The sequence below is a fragment of the Canis lupus genome, chromosome 13, assembly GCF_003254725.2.
Source record: "Canis lupus dingo isolate Sandy chromosome 13, ASM325472v2, whole genome shotgun sequence".
Classification (NCBI taxonomy): Eukaryota; Metazoa; Chordata; class Mammalia; order Carnivora; family Canidae; genus Canis; species Canis lupus.
The window spans coordinates 56,598,496-56,626,055 of record NC_064255.1 but is presented as its reverse complement, the minus strand read 5'-3'; the positions used below and the strand labels follow the sequence as shown (position 1 = coordinate 56,626,055).

The 27,560-nt window shown below is 33.1% G+C and overlaps 1 protein-coding gene across 9 annotated transcripts in view; it reads left to right on the top strand.

Annotated features, from left to right (window-relative positions):
* The window catches only part of EPHA5 (EPH receptor A5), a 347,353-nt gene that overhangs the window by 222,715 nt on the left and 97,078 nt on the right, over positions 1 to 27,560 (top strand). For all 9 annotated transcript variants that reach the window (XM_025435555.3, XM_049093001.1, XM_049092998.1 and 6 more), the window contains one exon: positions 26,968 to 27,092. In XM_025435555.3, coding sequence (XP_025291340.1) covers positions 26,968 to 27,092 — 125 coding nt within the window. The remainder of the gene's footprint in view (positions 1 to 26,967; positions 27,093 to 27,560) is intronic.

Here is a 27,560-nt window from a genome sequence, read left to right as displayed (position 1 = left end):
GGTTAATGTTTCCAGACGTTCCAAACTACTTTTTTTTTCCCCAACATTTTTCACAGACCCTTCCAAGTTAGTATTTACATATAATCTACTTTGTTCTAAATGTTTAGTTGTTGCAGTGTATTCCATAGGATGGATATACTGTGACTCTTTTTTCATTCAGATTGCTCTTTTCCTCCTCAAACCTCCATTTCTCCCTTTTTCCCTCCCTCCCTTTCTTTTTTTTTTTAATTTTATTTATTTATTCATGAGAGACACAGAGAGAGAGAGTGGCTGAGACACAGTCAGAGGGAGAAGCAGGCTCCCTGCAGGGAGCCCAATGTGGGACTCCGGGATGACACCTTGAGCCAAAGGCAGATGCTCAACTGCTGAGCCACACAAATACTCTCTCCCTTTCTTTATTGCTTCTCACTTATCTCTTTATTTTTCCCTATTATAAATAATGCTATATTAAGCATTAATTTGTACATCTGTTTATCTAGTGGTAAAGATAAATTTCTCTAGATATGAACATTTTAAATTTAAGTAAATACCATAAACTTACTTTGCAAAAAAAGCTGTGCTTTTATAAATGAACTACAGAGGTATTGGCTTTCTAACACCCTTAATAATAGAAGATGATTTTAGATTTTTTTTTGACTTTGCCAACTGGATGAGTGATGCTTTAATTTACTTGAAGCAAAACACTTTTCTCATACATATTGATCATTTGCATTTTTTCAATTAATTACTCTATATTATTTTTTATAGTAAAGTATTAGACTGTGCTGATGATATAAATAATGTGATAACTTGAAATTATTAGAAAATCAATAAGCAAGTATATTGACAAGCATTTCAACTTTAAAATTGTTAACTTTATGTGCAATACAGTAATATATCTTTGATAGTTTAATTGTGGAGAAATAAGTTTGGAAGCAATAAGTCAGAGGAAAATGACATTTGCATGAACAGTAAATAATGGCCTGGGCAGATGATAGACAGCCGCCGCAGACCTACTTGCTTCTACTACACTTGGTAGGTTGCACACAAGGCAGCCATCAGATTCCTTTTATCTTTCTCTCTCTCAACCACGACCACCAAATCCACCACAGGGAGATAGGCCACCAGAAATGGCTCTTAAGACCAGGCTTTCCCTTTTTTTTCTTTCTCCTTCGCTCTCTCTTCCCAGAATTGAGACCCCTCCTCATGGTGGTACTCCTTCCCCAAAGACACCTCTTGATTTAACATATGCGTGGCCCACTAATAGGCTCTGAATTGTGATTACTAGATTCAGTGTGATGTGTTTTGACATTCTGTAGCTTTAAAAGGGATGTGGGGATCTACAAACATGGCAGTGGGGAAGGTCTAGTCTTAATATTAATGTATCTTAAAAAAGATACTGGAAATATGTATTGAATAACAACAGAAATAGTTCATTTAATTGGAGTATTTTTTATATATTATAAACTAATAGGAAATAAATTTGTATCTCTTCTGACAGAAATAGAGAATTTCACTCTGTTTTTCTTTGCAAAGATTTAGGAAGAATGTTAGTAAATTCTATAAAAACAATAGATTTGTATATTTTCCACAATCTTTTTCTTTCTGCGTCATTATTACTAAAAATTTTGTAGATGTAGTATTAAAGTTTAATATTTATCCAGGTCTCAAACTGTCTTCTGGAATCTCTTTTATCACAATGCTTCTTTCTTAGAGTATTATTCATAAATTATAAAGACTTTTTATTGAACTAATATTCAGCTTGTTTGATAACATCTATGTGAAATCTTTTCAGTAATATTTGTATTGACTATTTATAAATATGATGTAAATATGATGTTAATGGTAACATTTCTGAAGTTGGAAATAATTCTTTTCAAATTATTTAAGGAATTATTAAGAGACAAAGAACTCTGTTTTACTTAACTATTTTTCTTTTAAACTCTATTTTATATAAATAAATATTACAGTAGCATTCACAAAAATTCAATGTCAGAACATCTCCTGATATTCCTGGCAAGTTTTTTGAAGAGAGATATTATTTTTTGATAACTAAGAAATAGGCAGCTATTGCAACCTTATAAGCATTGCAAAAAGATACATGAAGTAAAGCATATATAATACCATAGCTACACATATGACAGAAACCTTCATAATGTAAACATATTTTCTACTTTTTAAAAACATCAAGGGTATTTATTTTACCTAGATCAATTAAATATAGTTCATCCCAATCATTTTGCTTTTATTTTGGTAAATGCAAACATAAGAGGAAATAGACTAATAAAGGCATATTGCACACAGATTGAACTGTGCTACTGGAATTACAAAAAAAAAAAAAAAGAAAGAAAATCAGAATAGTTTTTAAAAAGATCCTGAAAATCAGTTCAAACTGCTAAGAAGACAAGCTAAAATAGCCCCGTTATCTGCCTTACTGTTAACTAATCATTGATTCATATACATTTTCTTCCTAACTCAAATGTTTTTATGTCACTTAATGTCAGCATTTTATAATCCTGCTCAGATTTAGGAAGGAGTCTTCAACTAGACCTTGTAAATAAAAACTACTAGACTATCTAGAATTTTAAAGAGTAATTGATCCTGATACTTGGTGTCCCATGGTGGGGAGGAGAGGGGGGAGGAAAACTTTTCTATGTTGAACAAAGATTGTGTACAATTGATCTTAGGATTTAGGAACAAATAAAATACATCTTGATTAGCCTAACTTTTATGATAAATCTAACAAATGCTACAATGATAAATATCAAGTTTATTTAAGAAAGCAAAACAAAAAATAAAAATAAAAATAAATTTTAAAAAGGGCAGCCCGGGTGACTCAGCAGTTTAGTGCCACCTTCAGCCCAGGACCTGATCCTGGAGACCCGAGAGTGAGTCCCATGTCGGGCTCCCTACATGGAGCCTGCTTCTCCCTCTGCCTGTGTCTCTGCCTCTCTCTCTCTCCCTGTGTCTCTCATGAATAAATAAATAAAATCTTAAAAAAAAGAAAGTAAAGCAACTTTTGCATATCTGAATGTACCTACAAGTATTTCAAATCTTCCTGCCTCTTCCAGATACGACTCCTGAAGTATAGTATGGTAGTGTCAATGGTGAAGCATGTAGACTCTGATTCCAGAATCCCTGGATTTGATCAACTCCAACACCATTTGTAACCTCTCGCTGCCACTGTATTCTTATGTGTAAAATGGGCAAAATAGTGGTACCAATCTCATTGGCTTGCTTTTTAGATTTACAGCAGCCAGTATATGTGAGGATCTAGTATATTTTAAATGAATTTAGAGTACAGTTATACAAGACGTGTATGAGTCTTGGCTATTTTAGCTCTTTATAATGTAAATCATTTCAACCCATCACTTTTATCTGCCTCTTCCTACTCACCTAGAGTTCTGAGTCTTTACTTTTCTTTCATAATTATACATTATTATAATCCCTTTGCTTAAAATTTACTTTTAATTTTCTTTTTATTCTTTACCTATTTTGTGCAAATATTCTTGCTTTTCTTTGTCTTTTCCTTTTTTCAATTAAAACCACTGGCCATCTTGTAACTAACTCTAAAAATTAACATCAGCCCCAACCTGCTTGATATCTCTGTAGAATTTGTGTCTACTATTGGCCTCCAGACTTTGGAAATGTATTCAGTTGTTGAACAAGGAAATCTAGATGTCTGGCATGAAATGCATCTGGTAGGGTAATGAAATGTGATACCAAAGAGCAGGCTCAAGGTCTTTGTATGGCAGGCTAAAGGGCTTGAAATTTACAGGTGATGGCGACAGTAGCATTAGTGGCAGTTTAAATTGACCAGCAAGATTGCAAGGCCTTAATCTATGGTGGCATTTTAGTAAAGATGAAGAAAGGTTTTAAAAAACATATTAGCAATGACTCAGTGGATATTTGGGATAATTTAATTTGTTATTAATTTAATTTGTAATCAATTTAATATTTGGATATAAGGAACTTGAGATCCTTGAAGTTTTCAACTATGTAGGTGTTTATTTTTCACAACATAAATGAGGGATATTGGGGATAGTCATTGTAGGGTTTGAGTTTAAACATTTATAGCATTTTAATTCCCTTGTAGAAAGAGCACAGCTTATTTAAGAAAAGACAAAACAATTTATAAGTACCTAATTATCTTTCCCTTTATTCCCGTGAAAAGGAATGACTTTGTAGTTTCTTACTATCTCATAAGATCCACCAATCTCCTTCCCGTCCCATATATCCTACACAGTTTGGCAGAGGTATCACCTTATGATGCCACTTTCATGATATTAGTTTCTTTATAAGTGTGTAAATAGACTGAATATCTATATTTTATATAAACATGAATAGACTGTGTGTGTGTGCTGCTATGTGCAGGCGCTTGTGAATTTTCTTGCCTGCAACACATTTTAATCTCAGTCTAATTTACAAAATCCTTGGTACTTTGGACCTAGAATCACTATAAATTTATTATCCAAATGTTTGTTAGTGTAAGTACTCCAATCCAGAAGTCAAGATCTTTAATATCCATGTAATTTATTCCCTTTTGCCATTTTGCATATCTGAGCCTTTGGACATTTTTTTTTCCATTAAAATTCCTTTTCTTTCTTATTTTCTACCTGTCCATATCCTATCATTCAAGTCTCAGTTGAAAGCAATTTCCATCAAGCCATTGTGACCTCACTTTTTGTGATTTCTATAGATTTTTTTGTTGTTATTTATAAAAAGATTTTTATTTTTTATTTGAGAGAGAGAGCTAGCAAGAGATAGCAGGAGGAGGGAGGAGACAGAGAAGCAGGTGAGCAGGGAGCCCAACATGGGGCTCAATCCCAGGACCCTGAGATCACGAGCAGAGGTGAAGGCAGACACTTAACTGACTGATCCACTCAGGCACCCCAGATTCCTTCATTGTTATTAAACAATAATGTATTCATCATGCACCATCAGTACCAACAGCAACAGTGTTAGCAATAGCAATCACAGACATTTATGAAGTGATTCCTGTGTATGATTGCTTGTATTGGGAGTTAGGGTGTAGAATTGTAGAAGATTGGTCACTATCTTCGAAAGCTCAACAACAATACAATCTATCCTATAAAATCAGTATTACAGCATTAATCTGGTTTTTAACTTTTTTAAAAGATTTTATTTATTTATTTGAGAGAGAAAGCATAAGTGGGAGAGGAAGAGCAGGGGGAGAGGAAGAAGCAGGCTCCTCGATGAGCAGGAGCCTGATGTGGGGCTTGATCCCACACAACCTGAGGCAGAGGCTTAACTGACCCTGCAACCCAGGTGCCCCTGGTTTTAAACTCTTATTTTATTTTCTTTCCTGCTGTCGCCCACGCTACGTTGCCTATTTGCAAACATCACTAAATGTGATATAACATTTTCTTAGCACTTAGTCACTGTACTTACATTCCTTCAGTCCAAATGGTCCCTGTCCTTTTTGTCTGGTAGAAAAATTTCCGTTTTAAGACTTAGCTTATTTAAATTCTTTCATAATGCTCCTCAACTCCATGTGGTTATTCACTGCATTCTTTTTGTTTCCACGGCCTTCAGTCTATATTTTAGAAGACAGATATGGGAGGGCATTCCAAACAAGATAAAAAATTTTAAAAATACATATATGTATGTATTTATAAACATGTATACATATTCAAGTTTACATTAATATTTATATTCATATGTACAATTAAAAGAAGTAAATGGGCTTGATTAATTGATTAATTTAACTGATGTGTGAAATTCACCTTAGAATCGATTGAAATGGCAAATGTGATGCAATAATCTGATTTCAATGGAATATTTTGAGTTGGTGGTATGATTATTTGTGGTGGCCTCTAGATTATTAAATTAACAGTTTATAGATAAATCAGTAACATTTTGAATGTAAGCTTCATGTAAGAATGAGACTTGCTTATGTTGTTCAGTGCTATTTTTCCAGCAATTAAAAGAGTTCCTGGCACATGGTAGCCTCTTTGTAAGTATTTAATTAAATGGAAGATTGAATCTACTGTGGTGTTTTATGAACAGATAAATAGTTTTCAATTCTGAAACCAGAGGATTTCGTTTCTGACACATTTTTTAAAAGACCAAATATGCAGTCTCTCAGATTTGATAAGACATCACAGAAAAGAAAAAGGAAATGGTTGCTTAAATTTTAACTCTGTAAGTCCTGATGTGTCTATTTTTGTATAGATATTTCATTATTTTAATATTACATATAATATGGCTTTGAATCCCCTGTGACCTTGTGAGTTAGTTGAGACAAATATAATCTCAATTTCTGATTTTACTACTTTTTGGCAGAACTTAAACTGGATTCCAAATTCACTCTGGAATCCAATATGGAATCCAGTTTATTAATGGGAAATCTCATTAATGAATTATAGTTAGCAGGAGTGGTTATATTGCTTCTACATCAGAAATTTAGGTCTTTCCTTAAGCATAGATTTTCTTAAAAAGTATTCTAAGTTGGTGCTTCTGGTAAAATATAATCAATTGTATTTTAATATTTAATAAAAAATGAAGTCTTTACTCTCTGTGGATTATCCAAAATTCGACGTATTTTTTGGATGTATTCTTCTTACAGAAGAAACAAATATTTAATCTTAATGTTTGGTGATACAAACATTTAAGGGTCTTAAAGACCTCTTGGAAAGGTTTCCAGGAACTTGTTAAGACTGATGGCCACCAAATACAATAAGAAATAGTCTCTGACTGGCAGGAAGCCAGAGGTTCTTTGTGAGAACCTATAAACCCAGTATGACAGCTCTGTTTGCCTTCTTTGCAAGAATATTGTGAGCTAAGTTTCAAGAATAAGTTTGAGAATAATGCCTCTGTAATGCATGGATAAAGAGGGGAAGTAAAAATATTGTTTTTTAAAAATATTTTTATCTTATGTAAATCTTCATGAAATGGCCCTTTCACTGTATTTAAGCATACTTACAAAAATTAGCACATCATTCATAAATTCCTGGCAATGAACACTGTAAAAAGAGATTTCTTTCCTCCCCTACCATGTTATTGTGATGGAAATATACAGATCAAAAGCCTGGTACCATTTACTCATGAAAGGATAAAAAGAAAAGAGATGAGTACTAAATTATGGGGAAAAAACAACCTTAGGCATTATGTAATTGATCAAAAAGTCATTAAACCCTCCAAGTCCCAGTAGGTGCAAGTTAGTTATGGATAGATAATCTCATGTCTAAATAGCCAAAGTTAGTTATGGTTGTTGTAATTCCTATATTCAGATGGTTTCATGCTGATTTGGCTGTTTAAAATATGTACATTTAAAAATAGCTACAGTGCTGCTAAATCCAAGAATATTTTACTGAATTTTGTCCATATTTTGAAATAAGAAATACTTAATTTTTGTTTCAAAGTAATGAACTTCTGATACACATGCAGTGCCAAATAATCATCATTTTTGTATTTGTTTTAAATTCAATTAATTAAGATATAATGTATTATGGGTTTCAGAGGTAGAGGTCAGTGATTCATCAGTCATATATAATACCCAGTGCTCATTATATCACATGCCCTCTCTCCTTAATGCCCCTCATCCAGTTACCCCATCCTCCCACTCCCCTCCCCTCCAGCAACCTTCAGTCTGTTTGCTATGATTGTCTCTTATGGTTTGTCTCCCTCTCTGATTTTGTCGTGTTTTATTTTCCCTCTCTTCCCTTATCATCCTCTATTTTGTTTCTTAAATTCCACATGAGTGAGATCGGATGATAATTGTCTTTCTCTGATTGGCTTATCTCACTTACCATAATATCCTCCAACTCCATCCATGTTGCTGCAAATGGCGAGATTTCAAATCATCTTTGTTTTATCAGATTCTTTGGATTACCCTATCGATACCTCCATCGTTTTATGTAGGAATGTTTTAATAATAAGTCAATAGAACATTGAATTTTCTAAGTACAAAAGAGTTTCATAATAGAAGAGAAAGGGTATAGATTTAACATGAAAGTGCCTCCAAGAAGCTGTATATCACTTTTGATTACACTTTTGTGTCACGCCTTTTGGTGCTTGTTTGTAGCACTACATTAGTAGATTTTGATAATATTGATCAGAAAACAGAAACATTTCTCCAAGTAGTAAATACTATATCCATACTATATCCGTAGAATACAAGCAATTTTGTTAAAATTATTTGTAGAGATCCTCCAAATTTCTCAGTTCTATTTCATCAGAACAACTCTGCCTCAAAAGTTGAAGCTTTCCAAAATGACCTATCTCTTATAACTGCTGGTCTCACCACTAAATAGAACTTGTTCTTGTATACAACTATTACATAATTAATTGCCGTTGTCTTTCTCCATTGAGAATATTACTGTGTCTACCATCAGGTGAGGAAATGTTTTAATTTAATTATAACAGTATAATAAATGGTTAGGACTCAAGAGTTGGGAAAAAAAACATATTTAAATATTTTTAGATTATGTACTTTTCATTAATGCAGATATTTAATAGTCAAGACATATTACCATGTGTCAGGGCTTCTCTGATCAAGTCGAGATTAACTTTTCTTTGTCCTTCCAGTGCTTCATTTCTATGCTTGTAGAATTTTTTTAAGTGTCAGAGAACATAACAGACATATTCTGCTCTAGCACATTAATTTTACACAGAAAAAGGCTCAGTGATTTGCTCCTAATGTAAAATAGTGGCAGAGCTGGAATGGAAGCTCTTTATTTTCTGATCTGAGGATTTTAGCAACTATAAGAACTTTTCAGAGAGTAGAGAGTAAAATTTTCTACATCTAGAAAAATGCTTGAGAATATTTCTAGAATCTGTCAATATGATTAGATATCCCAGCTCTCTCTTTATGGTCATGTGAATTGGTACCAAGGTCTGTAATGTTTTGACTTCTTAATTTCTTTTACACTCTAAAAATCCTTTGAAGATGAAAAAGACCAGATCAATGCTATTAGGATTATTATGCCTTCAGCATATGTCTTCATCTAAATGCAGCAAATATTATTCCTGGTCCATAGTGGTCTAATCAATGCAGCTGCTTCCTCTCTGTGCTGGGAGACCTCTATGAGTGGATACAAATTGACTACTGATCCCAAATACCTATGACACAACTCTTAAATTCTCCATGGCAGTAAGTTGGGATTTAATATGTGGTAATAAAGCATCCTGAATGTTCATGAACTTGCCCAGGATGTATATTTATTTTATGACCAAGTGTTAGTCAGGATTTGGAAACTACCAGTGATTTGCCTTTCCTTTTATGTGGTCCTTGTAAGGTAATATTGGCCCTTAATGATAAATTCCTTTACCTACATACACCACAATTTACATACAAGGGAGGTAATGGGGGATATTATAGGGACCCTTATTTTTTGTGTTGTGCCATTTATATACTTTATTTTAATTTCTATATCTTAATAAAGCATTGTGTCTGGTTTAAGCATTTTCTAGAAGAAATGGGAAATTCACATAAATTATTTCTGAACAGAGCATGCCCTGGTTTGGGTTCTTCAGGGTTTTAACAAAAATTAGTAATCATTTGGTTTTAAGATTACAATTTAATTCAAGGGGGAATTTTTTTTCTTATTCCAATAGAATTTTTAAACAGTTGATGGGACATTGCAGTAATTTCTGTAGAAGGCCCATGATGAATGGAAAAGTGATTTGGAGGTGAAGCAAAGGAATGTATTTTTAAAATATTTGGTAATGTTTCAAAGAGAATTAGATGAATTTTCAAGAGGAAAAAAAAGCTGCATAAATGAATGTAAATGGATATTAAAGGTCTGTGTTTAAATAACCCTATGGAAAGTGTTTGGAAATATGTACATAAAATATAATTTGATAGGTGCAATTAACAGTTCCATAATAGAGACATGATCACAAATATATTGCCTTAAAACATACTATTATGTGGAAAGGCACAGCCTACAAAGTGATATAAATTAAACCCAAAATATGGCAAAAATCAGAATATATATACATGTGGTAGATTGAATAATAGCCCTACAAAATATTTATATCTTAGTCCTTAAAATCTCTAAATACGCTACCTTAAATGACAAAGAGGCTTTGTGGATGTGATAAAGTTAAGGATTTAAGGTTAATAGATTGTCCTGTATGATTAGTGTAGACCCAATATAATTATAAAGTTCCTTATAAAAAAGTGGAAATAGAATAAGAGCTAGAGAAAGATATGTCTGTGGATCCCAAAGCTGGAGTGGTGTGCTCGGAAGGTAGAAGGGGCTAGAGACATGAAATGCCAATAGCTTCAAGACACTGGAGAAGCCAGTGAATAATGTCCTTCTGAAAACTTCAGAAGGAATGCAGCCCTATTAATATTTTTATTTTAGACTTTTAACCTCTTTAAAGGAATACATTTGTAGGCTTTTTTAGCCACTAAGCACGTGGTAGTTGTTGCAGTAATAGGAAATTAATACAATAGGATTTTTTGCCAGGGCTGGGTTAAAGTGTATCTGGCTGTCTGGGTGAGTGGAATCAAGAATTATATGCCTGTATTCTGGCCAAACTATATTTATCATAATACATTCCAAGGAAATATCAAAGATATTAGTATGGTCTTAGGACTTGGTTTCAACAAATAAGGGTATAATAATTAGGGCCTTCGAATATTTTGTTGTATGTATATTACTTTTTAATATGAAGCCCTCCCTAAATTTTTCCTTATGTCTGTATTCTAATGTTAAGAACAAGTAATGTGTTTGTTTATTGATGTCATTTTTAAGGTCACCAAAATACAGAAAACTATATTAAAAATAAGTATCATGTTGTATTTTTGTGAACTAAAAAGAATGAATTTGAGTACTCAATTGTACCAAGTATTTCTTTATTTCAGTCTAGGTTAGGTACTTAATTACATATGATGCTTTGAAATAAGTGGGTGAAATTGTTTTATATGTGTGTGCGCATATATAAAATACATATATATACAGACATACATATAGTATATCAATACATATAATCTATGTTCATTTAATATACATGCATAAGTATATATAATGAGATGCTTAGTAAAATTAATTTGAAGAATAATGCTTCATTCTATATAGAGGCAGCAGGTGAATTATCTTTAGAATCAGACATATCTGTGTTTAAGTTCTAACTCCACTGCTTAAGAGCTATTCGTCCTGAAAGTATAGATGTACTCAATGTATTTATATTTATGCATTACATATATTTATATGTATTTTTGTGCACATATATACTTACATATGTATTTGTGTATTACATATTATATATACATTTATGAATTTATATAATATTTTTACCTATTTTCTCAACAATTAAGATATAGTTTGTTCTAGGCAGATATAACAGCAATAGTAGGAAGTGAAAATTAGTGGACTAATGGCAATGAATGAAGAAAAATGATGAAGGGTTTGATTGAAAGAACTCAACACAGCAATCTAGGGCTACTGAAGATAATTCTCAACCAGAATATATTCAATCTAATGACTGTTGCTTCTATTAATTAACACTCACTATAAACAGGTGCAAATAAACCTTGCTTCCAGTATTTTTGAGTGATTTTGCTGTATCACAAATTTCTCTGCCTTGTTTCACTTCCTTATCTCTGGTTATTTTCAGCATTTACACACATGATGTTATAACTGTCAATTATGTATAAGCATGTCTTTGAAGAATACATTAAAATTATATTTATTGCAATTCTTAGTAATTTTCACCTGCCCTCATATTCAAGAATTGGTTATTCTTGTTTCATTTTTATTCATCAGATAGATTCGAACTTATAATGTCTGGAAGGCCACTTTCAGGTTTACTCCTTTTTGAATTCTAAATAAAAGCTAACATAAAAGTAAAAATGGCATTTGTCACAGTCTTACATACAGATTTTGAAAAACCAAGATTCCATTGTTTTCAATGATAATATCACATTTTTACCACCTATCAGAAATATCTTGTAGCAGTTTCCTGTTTCATTGGCTTTTTAATTGATTGGATCTTTTTCTTTTTTCTTGAGCACCTACCATGTGCTTGTTCTCTTTCCAGTTACAGAGGATACAAAGACAAATGGAGCCACTCACTGTACTCAAGAGTTATATAGTTATATAGTCTGGGAAGCAGGTAAATAGATCTCAGAGGAATGGTTTTACTTTCTGCATCTGTGGTATATAATATTTTCCCAAATGAATTATTTTTAACATCCCAGTTTTTTTTTAATTCTTTTTTATTATTATTATTTTTTTTAATTTTTATTTATTTATGATAGTCATACACAGAGAGAGAGAGAGAGAGGCAGAGACAAAGGCAGAGAGAGAAGCAGGCTCCATGCACCGGGAGCCCGACGTGGGATTCGATCCTGGATCTCCAGGATCGCGCCCTGGGCCAAAGGCAGGCGCCAAACCGCTGCGCCACCCAGGGATCCCAACATCCCAGTTTTATGATCACTTGCCAGGATATGTGGAGTTGTTGATTGCAGAAGTCCAAGTGACTAGTCTCTGACACCTATTAGTTTTTCAGTAATAATATGAAAGAAGGAAGAGAGAAGATTAATGGAGGATTTCTGGTACTAATCTTTTTCCCTATGGCAGCCTCTTAAAAGACCCTGTGACAGAGACAGAGGTAGATGGCTTGAGTTTTGGGGAAAGGAATGTGCTGGGACAAATAAAGGAGAGATTTACATGAAATCCCAACATCCCTCTGGTGTGACTCTAGAGTGCAGACACTGCTTGTTCTACTGTAACTCCTTGCAAGTTATTTATTCTCCATTAAGTATCAAAGTCTATTAAATATATATATATTTAAATATATGTAAATTAAAGGATATTTATGTCTGTTTGTATGATAATTGCATGATAATATTTGAGAGTTTAACTGGGCATTTCTGAGTGGTGGAGAAGACTGAGCTGTGTCTACCATGCACAAAATTTCCCAGAATCCAGAGTCCATCTTATCTGTGGTGCAGCAAATGGAGAGCAGTCATTATCGATGTACCACTAATGGTTGTGAGGGTTGTGATTTATCTTGGGGCTTTTTTCCAGGAGAAAATTTTCCAGTTTCATCAGTATGGTATATACACACATATATAGAGCTCTCACACATTTGAATGTTCTCTTCTAGATGTGTTATGGCGGACAAAATTGTTTTGAATCATTCCTTGTTATGAAACTCAGAGTAGACACAATTATATGTCATCAAGTGCAACTTTATAAAATGCATCATCCTGGGCATTTTACAGCCAGAATTTTGCACTCTATTTTATTCATTTATGTATTTATGTATATATGTATTTATTTATTTACTTTTGTTTTTTGGTAAATATGAACACAAACCACTGTTGCAGTAGATCCAAAAAGATGAACCTTATGCCATTTGAACTTTTGATGACAAATGTATAGTGCTATATTTTGTTGGCTTTCAAAATTTCTAGTGATCACTGTGAGGAAAAAATGGGCTTACATGCAACTTGAGCATTGCTGAGGTTTTCCACAACTTGGAGAATATGTGAGTTTGATTCCCTTAAATTAGTCCCATGGTAAGAGCCAGGGAATTAAATATCTGATAACATTACTAATTTGGAACAGAATATATTGATTTGGCTTTTCCCTGGACTTTAAAACATTGACTTACTGTAATCATTACTCTTTTATTTTTTTCTAGTTATAGGCTGTCATGTTACTGCTAGAAATTATACTATTTAAAAGATATTGTGATTGGGATGCTTATTAAATCAGCTGATAAGTACCACTCAGTTCTCTCTGGTTATTTTGTAGTCATAAAGTTTAATTTTTTGTTTGTTTGTTTGTTTCTACTGGCACAATTTCAGATTTTAAAGGAGTCTTGGCAAATGGCCTCAGAGAAAATATATTTAGGAAAAGAAGATGTGATGGCCTTGAACTTTAATGGTACACTAGGAGCCTAATCTGTTTTTATAAACAATCAATAATAAATGATAGCTTATTATCATGGTTCCTGTTAAATAATTCTTATTGCTTGCATAGCTATATAAAATTAGGACCAATGGGAAGAGATAAAGGGAAAAACATGAGTTATTTATATTTATGATGTGTTTATTTTGCTCCTTAAAATGGTAGATCAGACTAGTTTAAAATGTGAAAATCTTGAAGTAATTAAGAATTGAAGTTTCCACTGTATTTCTTTGTTACTGTTGGTGGATTATTCTGTGGTGAAGACCTTTTATAATGTGTGTTTATAAGAAAATATTTTTTTATGAAAAAAGAACATGAGTTATAAGAATGTGTTGACTTAATTATTATTTATCCATCTCTGAAACTAAATGTCATATCTTTAATTGAAGTTTAATATGGATAATTAATATTGAAAATTATATATAGGGCTATGTTCCCTTGGATATAATGTAACTGAATAATACTGTGTTGATTAAAGTTTTTCTACTGTGTCACATTATTTACTAGATAGAACTTAATTTTATTTAAAAAGGGTACTGTAAAAATTGTTTAAACTCTGTTTCTCATAAAATGGGTACTGCAGTTATTGAGATTAAATAATCATTGACATGAAGGCCACTTTGTGTACTAAAAATTCTATTAGAGAGTAATAAGCAATAAATGGAAAATAAATTCTATGATAATTTATTTGATGCGGAATTAATTTTGTTATCCAGACAGAGGCGTGTTGTCATTTTACACATAGTTATATTTAATACTTGTTTTTGTAATTTGCATGATTGTTTTGGAAAATGGTGACAATAAATGCTAGTGCATAGTTTCTCTGTTTTTATTATTCCCATTTTCTTTTCTAATTAACATCATTGTGAATATGACTTCAAAATGATATTTGAAGCATATGGTTTTATACTATTAAGTCTAATCATGCCAAAAATTGCTTCTTTGCAATTAAGTTCCTTTTCTTTCTTACTGAAAACAATTAACTTTCAATATCTTATGATTTTAAAGTCTGAAAAAATACACTCTACCTAGTGGGACATCTTAGTTCATAGGTTCTTTTTATTAAAAAGGATATCATCTCTCTAGAACTAGTGACATTTAAGGCTAGGTTTTTGTGGAAGGGTCTTTCAAAACCTCTCTAAGATCATATATCAAAAGATCCAGTGGCAGTCTCTTAAAAAGGAGTGATTGTAGGTTTTGTCTGAATGAGCAGATTGAATTTTTATTTGAGAAAGAAACCGCTAAAATGCCCTCTTTCTTTAGAAGAGAGCATGGATACCAGGTGTGTTGAGAATTTTTTTTTTTTTTTGTCAGTGGTATCAAATGACAATGTAACGATAAGTAGATCTTAAGTATAGAATAACTGTGTATATATGTATATGTATAATTTATTCTCTAAAATACAAAATATATGATATTTAGTGTGTATGTATTTCAAAATATCTGCCATACTTTTCCATTTTAACAACTTCAGATATGTTTATAATTTTATTCAATTGCATTTCTTACTTATTTTTTAAAAATGTAGTTTCTTGACTTATTTTCTTACCTTTAAATGATAGATGTGTACTCTATAGCTCTAAAACTGATGTAGTTTCTGCGCTTTGCAGGCATTTTTCTCAGCACTACCCAAATATTAACTCACATGCTCTAGACTAAGTTTGATGCATTTTGGTACTTGGGGGAGAGCTCTAAGTGTGTTTGCAGTGTGCCCGTCCAATTATGAAAGTAGAAATGGAACACTGTCCAACAGACAGCACCAATGCAAGATTGGGATAAAAGAGGAATTATTAAATAGCCTTGGTATATTTAACTTCAGGATAAATCAAATTCAACAGATAGTAGTTATAGTTACTCATGATAAGAGGATAGAAAATAATATGGTGTCAGTTTGTCCCAGTGATTAGCTAGACTTCTAGTGTTCTTCCTATTTCATTTTACCTTCATTCTATTTCTCATGAATTTATTGAAAAATTTACCATTTAGTTTTATTAAAATTGATTTTATGAATCTCTTATAACTTATTTTACATCTACAACTTTCTTTTATATTGAACCACTAAAGTATGGTGCAATACAAAGGAAAAAAATCACAAAACACAACAAAAAAAAAAAAAAAAAAAAAAAAAAAACAAAGGAAAAAAATCAAGTCCATTGAGAGAGATTTTAGTCATTAATTTTCTTTTTTTTTAAATTTTATTTATTTATGATAGTCACAGAGAGAGAGAGAGAGAGAGAGAGAGAGAGAGGCAGAGGCATAGGCAGAGGGAGAAGCAGGCTCCATGCACCGGGAGCCTGACATGGGATTCGATCCCGGGTCTCCAGGATCGCGCCCTGGGCAAAGGCAGGCGCTAAACCGCTGGCCACCCAGAGATCCCTAGTCATTAATTTTCATACTATTTATTTCAGTCTACATAAGGAAAAAATAAATAATTACCCATTCTCATAAGAAATTACTGGAGGCATAGAAGATTTGAAACAGAGACTAGTTAGGCGAAAGAACATGGTATGTGCACAAGGATGGAAGCAGATATGAGATATAAGAAGTTGTGTTTCAAACATACACAGACACAAACATACACAGACACAAATATGTACACTCTAGGAGACTTATTGCTATAAAATTGATGTACCATAGACTGCACAGAGAATGCACAATTTGATAAGTTTTAATGTATGTATACACCTATGAAACATCACCACAAACAAGATAGTGAGCATTTCCACTTCTCCCAACAGTTTCCTTGGGTTCTTTCATAAGCCAGTCAAAAAAAAGAATACATATAGTATGACTTTATTTATTTAACACTCTAGAAAATGCAAATGGATCCACTGTAACAGAAAGAAGATCATTGCCCATTTCCATTCTTACTTGCCAAAGACTGTAAGGATCTAATATCATTCAGAGTCTGTTCTAATGACTAATCAGGTTACAATGAAACAGACACAAAGAATTTTCAGATTTTATGGAGATTGCACTCTAGTTGGACTAAACCAGAATATGTGTAAATGAACAAACAAATCAGTTTACACCAAATGATAACGGATTAGGAAAATATCAAATATAAGAAGAAATAATACCCAAATGAAGAAAGACAAATATATATGGTAACAGAGATCAGAATATAACAGTCAATAATAGGGAGCTGAAGTTTAAGGCAACAGCAGCTCAAAAATCATCAATACTTATCCAGTCTCTAACTTCAGTTTTCTAAGTTCATATAAGTTTGTTAAAAGAATAACTAACCCTAGCACACTTTACCTTTAGTAATTTCCAACTTCCACTGGTAAAATGATTCAATCAGAGAGTCTTTATTAAAAACAGGGAGTCCTTGGTCCAAGTCTGACAACCTGAGTCAGAATTTCCTGGAAAGAAACCTAATAATCTGTACTTTTAGTGAAAACTGGCCCAGACCTACCTGGATAACAAGAAGCTCCTAAATATGATGAATTGTGCATGGCAGAGACAGTAGTGATTTCCAGCTGGCAGATAGTGACAATCCACCTGGTCAAACTTTGACCTGGGAATCAAATCATGGATAGTTGTATATTTTAAAACTTGTGTGCAAATAAACTAATACATTATTCATGTGAGGGGACTTTTGTAGGAAAGTAAAAGAAGTGCCATCTGAAGAAATTTTAACACATTCATGGACTGTCACAGACTGAGGATTTCAATGTCGTCTTGTTTATTTTTCACAAAGCGTTAAGACCCAAAACATAGGGAAATAAGTCATGTGCATGGAGTTTATTTATTTATTTATTTATTTATTTATTTATTTATTGAGATATATTTTAAATACAAGTAATCAACACGTGATCCTATCTATAATTTGTCTACACAAATAGCATTGGTTAGAATGACTGATAAATGGTATTTTCTTATTTCATTTAACACAATTAAGTTTTATGTTTTCATAATTCTCTTTTTTTAAGATTTTATTTATTTATTCATGGGAGACACAGAAAGAGAGTGGCAGAGGCATAGACAGAGGGAGAAGCAGGCTCCCTGCAGGGAGCCCAATGCAGGACTGGATCCCAAGACCCTGGGATCATGACCTGAGCCGAAGGCAGACGGTCAACCACTGAGCCACCCAGTCGCCCCTTCATCATTCTCTTTTAAAGCCATTTTTAGAGACATTCAATACTAAATGAGCTATTAATCATTTTAACACTTAAAAATTCAACACCTTTTAGTGCAATAAAAAAATCTATGACTATCAAGGAAGTTTACCTATAACTATTCATTACTATAGATTCATGAAATTCACCAGACATAGAATATAAAACATCTTATCTCTATATGTACTTTGCCTTTTGGAGGCAAACATTTAGAACATTTAGAATATTTAGAATAGTGACACATTCAGAAAAGAAGCTACAAAGAATTTTGATTGATACATGTTGAAAAGCTTATAGAATTATGGAGAATTTATTATTGAAGTCTTAAACAATTGTCTGCTATTTTACAACTGATATTATTACAAACAGTCTTTATTTGGTACCCACTATATACCTGGCATTATGCATATGGAATCATATTTCAACCTTACAAAAAGATGATTGAATCACTCTTACTAGTTAAATATAAAAAGGACCTTTACAGAGATTAAGTAACCTAAACAGGGCCACACAGCTAGAAAATGGTTGGCTGCCAAAGGATTAGAAGCCAATTTTGTTTGACTTCAAAGCTATGCATGTCATGTCACTCTTTCCTATGTGGAGACAGCATGTCTTAAACTAGATTTCTGTATTTTTGAAGAGCTAGATGGCATGCTGCTTTACAATAATAGCAAAGTTTTGTATATCATTGCCTGAGCTGCTGAGATGTTAGAGATTTTTTATATTATATCATTATCAATAAGTCAGAAAATGGATTAGCAATTCTTTAACCACTAGACATATATACTGGCATTGAACAATTAAGTAAATGAATGGCAGATGGTGGGAACAAATGTGGGAGTGCAAGGTTACAGATAAGTAGTGTGGAAGCTTGAATGTCCTCATTCCCTATCAATTTATGCCCTCTGCCACCTTGTCCTTCCTTCCTCTCCTTCCCTTTCCCTCTTACTCATTTCACTCCATTGCTACCTGACCTGTGTTGCAACTGATTAGAGTTGGTAACATCAGTATGTATTCACGTTTAGCTTAATATATGTGTGTGTGTGTGTGTGTTTGTGTGTGTGCAGATAGATAGATATAGATATACACAAATTGATGTAAACACATTTATTTCCTAGTTCTGTTACCTGAAAGGAGAAGCAATGACACCCCAGTAGGAAGGAACACATTCAGAAATTGGCTTCTAAAAATGTTCTCCAATAAAAGAAGCCAGTGCTCCTAAGGGAAAAGACTGATTCTAGAAGTAGACAGTAAATAAGCAAGAGGAGCCTGGAGCATCTGATTTGGTAGTGCCAGAAACTAAAACCAAAACAAAATAAAACAAAAAACTATAGGGAAAAAAAAGAAAACTATCAAACCCACAATGATAAGGGTATGCCAAAGAAACATAGGAGCTAACTGAAAGACTAATCAATGGTCAAAGCTTTGACAATTTTAGTTAACAAAATAAAGCATCCGATTTTATACCAAAGTATAAAAAATCTGTGTCCATATTAATGTAAATACATGATTAAACAAACAAGAAAAAACAAATAAGGAAGAATGGGCAAATCTGTGCAGAAGAATTCCAAATAATTTATGCAAATACTCCAACCTTAAGGAAGTAGAATGTAACTCCCCACTCCTTAAGTGCAGGTTGCACAGAGTGACTTCCTTCCAGAGATTACAGTGCAGAAAATTGGAAAAGAAGAATAATTTTACAGTGGAGAAAACTGATTAACTGATAAAGTACTGCAGTTGGGCGATCAAGGTTAACCTAATAGTGATGATATGCTGATATTATGTATCTTTAATATGATGCAATGAAATGGAGCTTTACGCTTGTAGTGTTTCTCCAAAAAAACTCATAACCTCGGTCTAGTCATATGGGAAAAACGTAAAATCAATAACAATTGAGAAATAGTCTAATACTTGACCAGTATACCTCAAAAACCCCAAAAGCACAAAATCAGACAAAGTCTGAGGAAGTATTACCACCAAGAGGATCCTAAGGGGACATGATGACTATATTGTGTAATATGGTATACTGGATGGAATATTGCAACAGAAAAAGGGTAATAGGTAAAAAACAAGGAAATCTGAATAAAGTATGGACTTTAGTTATAATAATGTGCCAATGTGTTCACTAATTGTGACAGATGTACTATATATACTGCTGTAAGATATTCCTGATATCTTATACAAGGAAACACTAGGTGTGCGTATATGGGAACTTCTTATACTCTCTTTATAATATTTATATAAATGTAAAACTATTTTAAACTAAAAAAATTAAGCAAACAGACAAAAACATTAGCCTGTAATAGAAACTATTACTAGCCTGAAGGATCAGTATCATGTTTACCATACCAGTACTTAAAGGTCCTCTTCACTATAGAAGCTGTAATGCACAATTTGGAATGTTTCCACAGATCCAACATGTGAAGTTAAGAATTTATGTAAATTTTTTGTTCTAATCACAATTTGATGCCTTTAGTATTTTTGTGCTTCCTACCCTATGTCAGTAATAGTTGTATCATTTAACATCAATCAACAACATTTCACAGGCAGAAACGCTCTAAGTCATCATTCTTATTTTGTCCCAGGCTAACTTAATAAAAGGTTAAGTGGGTAGAACAAAAGTATCAGTGGGGAAGATAACTAGGATAATTAAACATGCTCTTGATGCTGACAAATCTGGTCACAATTGTTTTAATATGCATGATATCTATAAAATACTATGCAAAAGTAAAGTGCTGCCATTCACAATTTGTGCATCATGCCCCCAGGAGCTGTCAGTGTCCCCACTTTCATCAGCTTTACCCATTTGAGGCAGAGATGGTCTCATCACAGAGGAATTTATTCCTCAACGGTTCTAACCTGAGTATGGTCTTCTCTTCCCATTCCGACCAAGCTTTAAAGAATACTGTTTAGCCTCTGAGAAAACCGAGTTTGAAAAACAATGTTTTTTTGTTGTTGTTTTTGTTTTTGTTTTTAAATCAAGCAGTCTTTGAAAGCCACACAATTTCTGTTTAACTTCATGGATGTAAGTAAATAACAACGTATTCTGCTTCAGACCGCTTATATCTACGCTAATATTTATTTGACGGCTTCACTTTGAAATAATTATTTTATTAAAGAATTAAGATTTTTAAAAGATTTCATTTATTTATTTGAGAGAGAGCACTAGTACGGGAAGGGGCAGGGAGAGAGGGACCAGCAGACTCCCTGCTGAGCAGGAAGCCAAGGAGCAGACCATGCAGGGCTGGATCCTGGGACTCCAGGATCCTGCCCTGAGCTGAAAGCAGACACTGAACCGACTGAGCCACCCGGGTGCCCCAAATAATTAAGTTTTAAAATAAAACCCAAATCCCCAAATAATAAGATCCTACTATATGCACCTTAGATGAGACAAACTCAGTTTTGAATGATACATGATGATGTATGTATTTCCCATTCATTCATTCATGCATCCATTCAGCAAATATTTATTAAATTTCTAGATGCCAAGTAATTTTCTGGTAATTTTTTATAGCAATGAGCTAAACCAAATTAATTCCTACTAAATGGAGTATACATGTTATATTCAATTTATGAATAGAAAAATGACACTACCATTAACTTGTTACTGTTCCTATTAGAGTATATTTGTGACTTTGCTATAAATACTGTGATGAACTCGGGGGCCCATAGTCTGCTCTTTCTTGTTTCCATATCTTCTGGATGCTTTGTCCATAGTGGCAAATATGGCATGACTTTTCCTTCCTGAGGAAATCGATAAGGACTCTGAACCTTGCCACAATACAACTGTGAGAACTACCAGTCAATTATAATTTCCATGGCAGTAAACAAAATGCAATTTCAGAGGTACTTTTAGACAATTTGGTTTTATATGCACACTGTGTGTTCTGTAGCATTGCAGAAAATTCTGAGGAACTGGACATGTTTAAGAAAACAAGATAAAGCTAAACATATGAACCCTCTGAACCTGAGTATCACAGAGCTCTGTGATTGAAAGAATAAAAGTACACAATGAAGTACCAAAGTCATTATCGCCCTATATGGGTTTACAAAACACTAGATAGCTAATTTTTCTCTCCTACAGGTCGTATCTGTTTTCATTTATTTTCATTTTATTGAAAGACATACTTCACCCTTGAGTTTCATGGTTAATTTTGTTGACATAGTAAAGTAATTTTTATTTTAAAAGGTTTACAATAAACCTTTTAAAAGGTTTTGTTTATATTACTTTGATTTTTACCAGTGGTTTACCTATACATATTTATTGTACCCTCCTTTGTCCCAGGCATTGTTGTTCTAGGTCTAGGAATTTAGCAGTGAATAAAATAAACACTATCCTGTTGTCATAAAAATTGCATTCTACTTGAGAGGATTGAAAAAAAGCAAATCTACAATTCAGATATGTATATCAGCTAGTGCAAGTGCAAGAGCTAAGAAGAAAAATAAAGCCCTAAAGGAGCAGAGAGCAAGGTGAAAGAGGGGGAAGAGTGGGCATTGGTTACTTCAGTCATAGAATGGACAGGAAAGGTCTCGGTGAGAAAACTACAGGATAGGCAACTAGCTCTAGAGAAGTCAGGGTGGAAGCACCTCTGAATGACGGAATGCCAAGTGCAGAGTTCTTTGGCAGAAGTATGTCTGAAGTGTTCTAAGAACAGAACGCTGGGGCAGAGGAGCTAGCAGGAGGTGAAGTAAGAAACGATGCAGGGTGCCAGACGATGTTGATCCTTCTATGCAATTCTGGATTTGTCTTCTACTCTTGACTGAATAAATTATATAATGTTATTCGTTATATATTTACACTATATAATATATAAATTGCATATATTTAATATATAATTTTAATCTCATTGGATGTTTAATAGTGTTCAGACAGGGCTATCCACTATTCATTGGTTAGACACTCTTTACTATTGCTGAGATCTTTTCTACCTTATTTATGTTCATTATACACATATGCATTATATAATATGTATTATACATGATGTCTCTCTCTCTCTCTCTCTCTCTCTCTCTCCATACACACACACACACACACACACACACACACACACACACACCATCCATTAGTCCATGATGGTCTCTCCTATGTCCTATCAAAGCTAAAAATGCCAAAAAATAGGGACGCCTGGGTGGCTCAGCAGTTGAGCATCTGCTTTCGACCCAGGATGTGATCCTGGAGTCAGTCCTGGGATCAAGTCCCACATGGGGCTTCCTGAAAGGAGCCTGTTTCTCCCTCTGCCTGTATCTCTGCCTCTCTCTCTCTCTTTATCTCTCTCTGTGTCTCTCATGAATAAGTAAAATATTTTAAATATTGGCAAAAATAATCTACATCAAGAAAAATATTAGTCAACATATATCTGTGTTATCAAACCCAGAATCTATACAAATCTCTACAGATTGACAAAATGGTTGTTGAATCAAATATCCATATGTTAGGAATCCAGATATTAAAATAGCATAGATTTTTTTTCTATTTTAATCGGAAATTCATTCAATAGGCACTGACAGACAGCATTGAACACCATAAGTAATTGTTAGTTCTAATAAAATATTTGGAGGAAATGGAAATGAAGGAAAATGTTCCTTTTTTATTAAACTATAACTGATATGCAATATTAAATTAGTTTCAGGTGCACAAGATAGTGAGTCAATATTTTGTTATATATTACAGAATGATCACCACAATAGGCCAAATTATCTGTCACCACATGAAATTGTTGCAATATTCCCTATGCTGTACATTACATCCCCATAGCTTATTTCTTTCATAACTGTAAGTTGATATATCTTAATCCTTTTCACCAGTTCACCTGTCTCCTCATCCCTCTACTCCGGCAACCACTCTTTTATTTTCTGCATCTGTGAGTCTGTTTCTGTTTTATTAGTTTGTTTTTTTTAAGCTCCACACATAAGTGAAATCATATAGTATTTGCCTTTCTTTGTCACACTTACTTCACTTAGTATCCTACCTTTTAAGTCCATCTACATTGTCACAAATGACAACTGACAAGTCAACTTGGGACGCCTGGGTGTCCCAGCGGTTGAGCGTCTGCATTCGGCCCAGGGCATGATCCTGGAGTCCCAGGATTGAGTCCCACATCAGGTTCCCTGCATGGAGCCTGCTTCTCTCTCTGCCTATGTCTCTTCCTCTCTCTCTGTGTGTCTCTCATGAAAAATTAAATGAAATCTTTTTAAAAAGTCACCTAGTATACTACTGTTTAGATCCATCCTCGTTGTCACAAGATTTCATTTTTTTATGGCTGAGTAAAATACACAAATTATACTCACATGTATATATACCATATATATCACATAAGTATATACAACATCTTTGATATATAGTCATCTATTAATGGACAATTTGGTTGCTATTGTAAATGATGATGCAAAGAACATAGGGGTACATGTATCTTTTCAAATTGGAATTTTCATATTTTTGGGTAAATACCCATAAAGGGAATTACTAGATCTAATGGTAGTACTTTTTGCAATCTCTTGAGGAATCTTCATTTTCTTTTCATAGCAGCTTCACCAACATATCCACCAACAGTACACCAGTGTTCCCTTTCTTTTTCACATCCTTGCCAACACTTGTTATTCCTTGTCTTTCTGATAATAGGCATTCTGACAGGTGTGAGACAGTGTCTTATTGTGATTTTGATTTGTATTTCTCTGATGATTAGTGATATTGAGCATCTTTTCATATGCCTGTTGACTGTCTTCTTTGATAAAATGTTTATTTAGTTCCTCTGCTCATTTTTTTTAATCACATTATATTTTTGTTATTGAATTGTGTGAATTCTTTATATATTTTGGTTATCAACCCCTTATTGGATATACAGTTTGCAAATATCTTCTCTTATTAAGGAGGTTGCCTTTTCATTTTTGTTGATGGTCTCCTTTACTGTGCAAAGATTTTTAATTTTATGCAGTCCCCCCCCTTTTTTTTTACATTTTTGCTTTTGTTGCTTTTACCAGGAGAGACGTATCTAAAAAATTACCACTAAGATTCGTGTCAAAGATATTACTGCTTATGTTTTCTTTTATGTTTTAAATCTTATATTTAAATCTTTAATTCATTTTAGTTAATTTATGTGAATAATATAATGGTCAAGTTTTATCCTTTCAACTGTGGCTGTCCAGTTTTCTGAACATTATTTATTGAAAAGATTGTTCTTTCCCCATTGTATCTTCTTCCTTCTCTTATCATAAATCAATTGGCCATATACGAGTGAGTTGATATCTGGACTTTCTATTCTATTCCATAGATCTATGTGTCTGTTTTTCTTCCAATATCATGCTATTCTGAACACTGCAGCTTTGTAATACAGTGTGAAATCAAGTAGTGTGATACTCCTAGCTTGTTACTTTTTTTTCAAGACTGCTTTGGCTATTTGGGGTATTTTGTGATTGTACACATTTTAGAATTATTAGTTATAGTTCTATAAGAAATAAAATTGGTAGGGATTTCATTGAATATGTAGATTTCTTAGGGTGGTATGGACATTTTTAAAATATTAATTCCTCCAACCCATGAGTATAACACATCTTTCCATTCATTTATGTTGTCTTCAATTTATTTCCTCAGTATCTTATAGTTTTCAGAATATAAGTTTTTCACCTCTTTGGTTAAATTTATTCCTAAATATTTATCCTTTTTAATGTAATTGCAAATGTGATTTTTCTCTTAATTTATCTTTCTGAGAGTTCACTATTAATGTATAGAAACACAAAAAATTTCTGTATATTAATTTTGTATCCTGCAACTTGAATAAAATAATTTATTAATTTTGGTAGGTTTTTTTTTGGTAGAGTCTTTAGCTTTTTCTATATATGGTATGTTATCTGCAAAAAGTGACACTTTTTTTTTTCTAATTTGGATGTCTTTTATTTCTTTTTCTTGCCTAATTTCTATGACTAGGACTTCTAATATGATATTTAATAAAAGTTGTGGAAGTGGGTATCCTTTTCTTGTTTCTTAGCTTAGAGAAAAAATTTATTAGATTAGGAAAATGTTTATTTTGGGATCCCTGGGTGGCGCAGCGGTTTGGCGCCTGCCTTTGGCCCAGGGCGCGATCCTGGAGACCCGGGATCGAATCCCACATCGGGCTCCTGGTGCATGGAGCCTGCTTCTCCCTCTGCCTGTGTCTCTGCCTCTCTCTCTTTCTCTCTGTGTGACTATCATAAATAAATAAAAATTTAAAAAAAAAAAAAAAAAAAGGAAAATGTTTATTTTATCTGCTACTATTTTCAAGAAATATCACAAGTTTAATAACTTATTTTTGAAGGCAATCCCCATTATATTTAACATATGATTTATTAATGATTTTAGGACCCACATGATTAAAAAATTATTAAAAAGCATTAATTTTATGAAAATATAGTATTGATAATCACGTGTGTTAGCACAATGGGATATATATTATGCAAGGTTAATGAATTTTAGAAATGTGGAAGATATATAAGTTCATCAGGAATGTCTTTGTTATATAAGATAATTAAGATACTTCATCTATCTTTCTTAACTTTATAGAGAAAATGTAAAATTAAGACTCTGTGACTATAAAATGGGTTTTGCTTGTTTTGTTTAGATTTTATTTATTTATTTGACAGAGAGAGAGCTCAAGTAGGCAGAGTGGCAGGGAGAGGAAGAGGGAGAAGTATACTCTCTGCTGAGCAGAGAGCATGATGGGATGATCCCAGGACTCTGGGATCATGACCCCAGCCAAGGCAGGTGCCCTGGGAATACAGTTTTAAGAAAATTTTCAGGATACTTGATTTATATTTGCAAAACATTTTACAATCTGTAAAACTTTCTATTATATAGAGAAAGTAAAATCGTTTTCAGGTTAAAAGAAAATTTAATTGTTTAGGTAGTTCTTGTTTAATTGTTAATGGTAGTTATACTACATATAGCTCATTGTAATTTCAGGGCTCTGTTAATCATGTTCCTCTTTATTTGCACTATTTTGCAGCTCCATCTCCAGTTACCAATGTGAAAAAGGGGAAGATTGCAAAAAACAGCATCTCTTTGTCTTGGCAAGAGCCAGATCGTCCAAATGGAATCATCCTGGAGTATGAAATCAAATATTTTGAAAAGGTGAGAGTAATAGAATAAAGAAAGTCCTTTCTTCTTTTTTTCAGCTTAGCGACCACAATTATCCAATTTTTAGAAAAGCATGTTGCAATTTTATGTGTAAATCAATGACAATTGATTCTACAGTCATGATTATGGAGGTTAGAAATGTATAGGGAGCACTCTTTGTGTTCTTCTGGTGCCAAATAGTTTATGCTGCCGGACTACTGCCATGTAGTCTAACATCAGCTTAACTAGGTTTCACAGCATTAAAAGATGAAGTCATAGGACATTTTGAAAGTGTTGTAAACACTTAAGTTCTTGACCTTCAGCAGTCACTGCAGTGTACCGCAAGGAAAAACACATAGGGTTATAGCCATTAACCCTGCATAATTCCTGTGCTTTTAAGGAGGTATGGTTAGATACGATGTGAATATAAAGTATAATTTTTAAATGCATATAAAAACCTAATACCATATTATAAACTTTATT